The 5,000-nt window shown below is 48.6% G+C and overlaps 1 protein-coding gene and 1 non-coding gene across 2 annotated transcripts in view; both read left to right on the top strand.

The window, feature by feature from the left end:
• The window catches only part of LOC121843105 (voltage-dependent L-type calcium channel subunit alpha-1C-like), a gene marked incomplete at its 3' end in the record, with an annotated part of 14,300 nt that overhangs the window by 1,362 nt on the left and 7,938 nt on the right, over window positions 1–5,000 (top strand). The window contains exon 2 of the mRNA XM_042312709.1: window positions 1,400–1,465. Within this exon, the coding sequence (XP_042168643.1) occupies window positions 1,400–1,465 (66 nt within the window). The remainder of the gene's footprint in view (window positions 1–1,399; window positions 1,466–5,000) is intronic.
• Window positions 1,057–1,136, top strand: trnav-uac. The gene has a single exon. It is a non-coding gene; the product is annotated as a tRNA-Val (tRNA).

Below are 5,000 nucleotides of genomic sequence, written 5' to 3'. Positions count from 1 at the left end.
TCTTTAAGAAATGGCTTTCTTCTTGCCACTCTTCCATAAAGGCCAGATTTGTGCAATATACGACTGATTGTTGTCCTATGGACAGAGTCTCCCACCTCAGCTGTAGATCTCTGCAGTTCATCCAGAGTGATCATGGGCCTCTTGGCTGCATCTCTGATCAGTCTTCTCCTTGTATGAGCTGAAAGTTTAGAGGGACGGACAGGTCTTGGTAGATTTGCAGTGGTCTGATACTCCTTCCATTTCAATATTATCGCTTGCACAGTGCTCCTTGGGATGTTTAAAGCTTGGGAAATCTTTTTGTATCCAAATCCGGCTTTAAACTTCTTCACAACAGTATCTCGGACCTGCCTGGTGTGTTCCTTGTTCTTTATGATGCTCTCTGCGCTTTTAACGGACCTCTGAGACTATCACAGTGCAGGCACATTTATACAGAGACTTGATTACACACAGGTGGATTGTATTTATCATCATTAGTCATTTAGGTCAACATTGGATCATTCAGAGATCCTCACTGAACTTCTGGAGAGAGTTTGCTGCACTGAAAGTAAAGGGGCTGAATAATTTCGCACGCCCAATTTTTCAGTTTTGATTTGTTAAAAAAGTTTGAAATATCCAATAAATGTCGTTCCACTTCATGATTGTGTCCCACTTGTTGTTGATTCTTCACAAAAAATACAGTTTTATATCTCTATGTTTGAAGCCTGAAATGTGTCAAAAGGTCGCAAAGTTCAAGGGGGCCGAATACTTTCGCAAGGCACTGTATATAGATAGCCTATTTATTTATTTATTGAAGTTTTTCCATATTAGAATTTTCATTTCAAATCACTTCCTGAATTGAGTGACTGAAATTCAGCTTGACCCCTGACCCTGCTTGAGAGAGGAATGTAGAAGGGAGGAGTCATGTGTCCAGCTAACCAGTCAGCATCTAACTGTCTCTCAAAACCCCAAACCCCTTCATATGCATGCTGTCACAGCCTACTCACCATGCTACAGGTTAATGATAAGGCTTACAGCTTGACATGGTATTTCTAGGGCGAAGATAAGCTGTCCTTCATAGGTCCCGTGTGGCTCAGTTGGTAGAGCATGGTGCTTACCACGCCAGGGTTGTGGGTTCAATCCCCACGGGGGAGGGACCAGTATGAACTTACTACAGTCTCCTTAAATAAGAGTGTCTGAACATTTTAAATGGAGGTGGTTTTATGAATGGAGGTGGCACTCCCCAAATAAAACCCAAAACATTTGATAAAGGGGTTCTGGTAAAATAGTTATTTCTCTTGGGTTGGACAGTGGGGAAAAGGACCGTGACTATTTTTGCAGCAGTGTGTTGCCGTGTTTTTGGTGCTGTGGTGCTAGACAGTGTTGTTGACGTGTCACTGATCTCTCTCTGTCCCCCCCCCAGGCCCTCCCCTATGTAGCACTGCTCATAGTGATGCTCTTTTTCATCTACGCCGTCATTGGGATGCAGGTAAGAACTGCCGGTCGGCCCCCGAGCATCTGGGATTGGTCCTCTGTTTCTCTCCCTCCCTCTGTTTCTCTCCCTCCCTCTGTTCCTCTCCTCTGTTCCTCTCCTCTGTTTCTCTCCTCCCTCTGTTTCTCTCCTCTGTTTCTCCTCTGTTCCTCTCCTCTGTTTCTCTCCTCTGTTTCTCTCCTCTGTTTCTCTCCTCTGTTCCTCTCTCTCCTCTGTTCCTCTCCTCTGTTCCTCTCCTCTGTTTCTCTCCTCTGTTTCTCTCCTCTGTTTCTCTCCTCTGTTCCTCTCCTCTCCTCTGTTTCTCTCCTCTGTTCCTCTCCCTCCCTCTGTTTCTCTCCTCTGTTTCTCTCCTCTGTTTCTCTCCTCTGTTTCTCTCCTCTGTTCCTCTCCTCTGTTCCTCTCCTCTGTTTCTCTCCTCTGTTTCTCTCCTCTGTTTCTCTCCTCTGTTTCTCTCCTCTGTTTCTCTCCTCTGTTTCTCTCCTCTCCTCTGTTTCTCTCCTCTGTTTCTCTCCTCTGTTTCCTCTCTGTTCTCTTCTGTTCCTCTCCTCTGTTTCTCTCTCTGTTTCTCTCCTCTGTTTCTCTCCTCTGTTTCTCTCCTCTGTTTCTCTCCTCTGTTTCTCTCCTCTGTTTCTCTCCTCTGTTTCTCTCCTCTGTTCCTCTCCTCTCCTCTGTTTCTCTCCTCTGTTTCTCTCCTCTGTTTCTCTCCTCTGTTTCTCTCCTCTGTTCCTCTCCTCTGCTTCTCTCCTCTGTTTCTCTCCTCTGTTTCTCTCCTCTGTTTCTCTCCTCTGTTTCTCTCCTCTGTTTCTCTCCTCTGTTCCTCTCCTCTCCTCTGTTCCTCTCCTCTGTTCCTCTCCTCTGTTTCTCTCCTCTGTTTCTCTCCTCTGTTCCTCTCCTCTGTTCCTCTCCTCTGTTTCTCTCTCTGTTCTCTCCTCTGTTTCTCTCCTCTCTCTGTTCCTCTCCTCTGTTCCTCTCCTCTGTTCCTCTCCTCTGTTTCTCTCCTCTGTTTCTCTCCTCTGATTCTCTCCTCTGTTTCTCTCCTCTGTTCCTCTCCTCTGTTTCTCTCCTCTGTTTCTCTCCTCTGTTCCTCTCCTCTTCTGTTCCTCTCCTCTGTTTCTCTCCTCTGTTCCTCTCCTCTGTTTCTCTCCTCTGTTTCTCTCCTCTGTTCCTCTCCTCTGTTCCTCTCCTCTGTTCCTCTCCTCTGTTCCTCTCCTCTGTTCCTCTCCTCTGTTCCTCTCCTCTGTTCCTCTCCTCTGTTTCTCTCCTCTGTTCCTCTCCTCTTCTGTTCCTCTCCTCTGTTTCTCTCCTCTGTTCCTCTCCTCTGTTTCTCTCCTCTGTTCCTCTCCTCTGTTCCTCTCCTCTGTTTCTCTCCTCTGTTCCTCTCCTCTGTTTCTCTCCTCTGTTCCTCTCCTCTGTTCCTCTCCTCTTCTGTTCCTCTCCTCTGTTCCTCTCCTCTGTTCCTCTCCTCTGTTCCTCTGTTCCTCTCCTCTCCTCTGTTTCTCTCCTCTGTTCCTCTCCTCTGTTTCTCTCCTCTGTTTCTCTCCTCTGTTTCTCTCCTCTGTTCCTCTCCTCTGTTTCTCTCCTCTGTTCCTCTCCTCTGTTTCTCTCCTCTGTTCCTCTCCTCTGTTCCTCTCCTCTGTTCCTCTCCTCTGTTTCTCTCCTCTGTTTCTCTCCTCTGTTTCTCTCCTCTGTTTCTCTCCTCTGTTCCTCTCCTCTGTTTCTCTCTTCTGTTCCTCTCCTCTGTTTCTCTCCTCTGTTCCTCTCCTCTGTTTCATCTTCTGTTCCTCTCCTCTGTTTCTCTCCTCTGTTCCTGTTTCTCCCTCTGTTTCTCTCCTCTGTTTCTCTCCTCTGTTTCTCTCCTCTGTTTCTCTCCTCTGTTTCTCCTCTGTTCCTCTCCTCTGTTCCTCTCCTCCTCTGTTTCCCTCTCTGTTTCTCTCTCTGTTCTCTCCTCTGTTTCTCTCCTCTGTTTCTCTCCTCTGTTACTCTCCTCTGTTTCTCCCTCTGTTCCTCTGTGGTTCTCTCCTCTGTTTCTCTCCTCTGTTCCTCTCCTCTCTGTTTCTCTCCTCTGTTCCTCTCCTCTGTTTCTCTCTGTCTGTTTCTCTCCTCTGTTCCTCTCCTCTGTTCCTCTCCTCTGACCTCTCCTCTGTTCCTCTCCTCTGTTTCTCTCCTCTGTTTCTCTCCTCTGTTTCTCTCCTCTGTTTCTCTCCTCTGTTTCTCTCCTCTGTTCCTCTCCTCTGTTCCTCTCCTCTCCTCTGTTTCTCTCCTCTGTTCCTCTCCTCTGTTCCTCTCCTCTGTTTCTCTCCTCTGTTTCTCTCCTCTGTTTCTCTCCTCTGTTTCTCCTCTGTTCCTCTCCTCTGTTTCTGTCCTCTCTGTTTACTGACCTCTGTTCCTCTGTCCTCTGTTCCTCTCCTCTGTTCCTCTCCTCTGTTCCTCTCCTCTGTTTCTCTCCTCTGTTCCTCTCCTCTGTTTCTCTCCTCTGTTCCTCTCCTCTGTTTCTCTCCTCTGTTTCTCTCCTCTGTTTCTGTCCTCTGTTTCTCTGACTCTAGCCAGTCCTGTCCCGTCTGTGTCGTTAGCTGAACCCCTGACCCAAGGTCCTGTATGTCCTGTCCTGTTTTCTCCTCCACACTAGAATAACCTTTCATCTCTCTACATTCTCTCTCTAGGGGCTGGTTTCCCAGACACACTTTAAGCCTGGTCCAGGAATTAAAAGCTCCATTGAAAGTGATTTTAATACCAGGACTAGACTGAACCCATGTCCGGGCAACCAGCACTAGATGTTGTTACCTTATATACATGTTGAGAAGCCTTGTGGTTATTGTCCTGTCTCCTCGGCCCCCTGTCCTCTGTGGTACTGACCTGACGATGTCACCTGTCCTCTGTGGTACTGACCTGACGATGTCCCTGTCCTCTGTGGTACTGACCTGACGATGTCCCCTGTCCTCTGTGGCACTGACCTGACGATGTCGCCTGTCCTCTGTGGTACTGACCTGACCTCTGTGTCACCTGTCCTCTGTGGTACTGACCTGACGATGTCACCTGTCCTCTGTGGTACTGACCTGACTATGTCACCTGTCCTCTGTGGTACTGACCTGACGATGTCACCTGTCCTCTGTGGTACTGACCTGACGATGTCACCTGTCCTCTGTGGTACTGACCTGACGATGTCGTCTGTCCTCTGTGGTACTGACCTGACGATGTCGCCTGTCCTCTGTGGCACTGACCTGACGATGTCGCCTGTCCTCTGTGGCACTGACCTGACGATGTCGCCTGTCCTCTGTGGTACTGACCTGACGATGTCACCTGTCCTCTGTGGTACTGACCTGACGATGTCGTCTGTCCTCTGTGGTACTGACCTGACGATGTCACCTGTCCTCTGGCACTGACCTGACGATGTCGCCTGTCCTCTGTGGTACTGACCTGACGATGTCACCTGTCCTCTGTGGTACTGACCTGACGATGTCGTCTGTCCTCTGTGGCACTGACCTGACGATGTCGCCTGTCCTCTGTGGTACTGACCTGACGATGTCACCTGTCC

This window comes from Oncorhynchus tshawytscha, unplaced genomic scaffold (assembly GCF_018296145.1).
Source record: "Oncorhynchus tshawytscha isolate Ot180627B unplaced genomic scaffold, Otsh_v2.0 Un_contig_15536_pilon_pilon, whole genome shotgun sequence".
Classification (NCBI taxonomy): Eukaryota; Metazoa; Chordata; class Actinopteri; order Salmoniformes; family Salmonidae; genus Oncorhynchus; species Oncorhynchus tshawytscha.
This window is presented reverse-complemented; position numbering and strand designations above follow the sequence as displayed.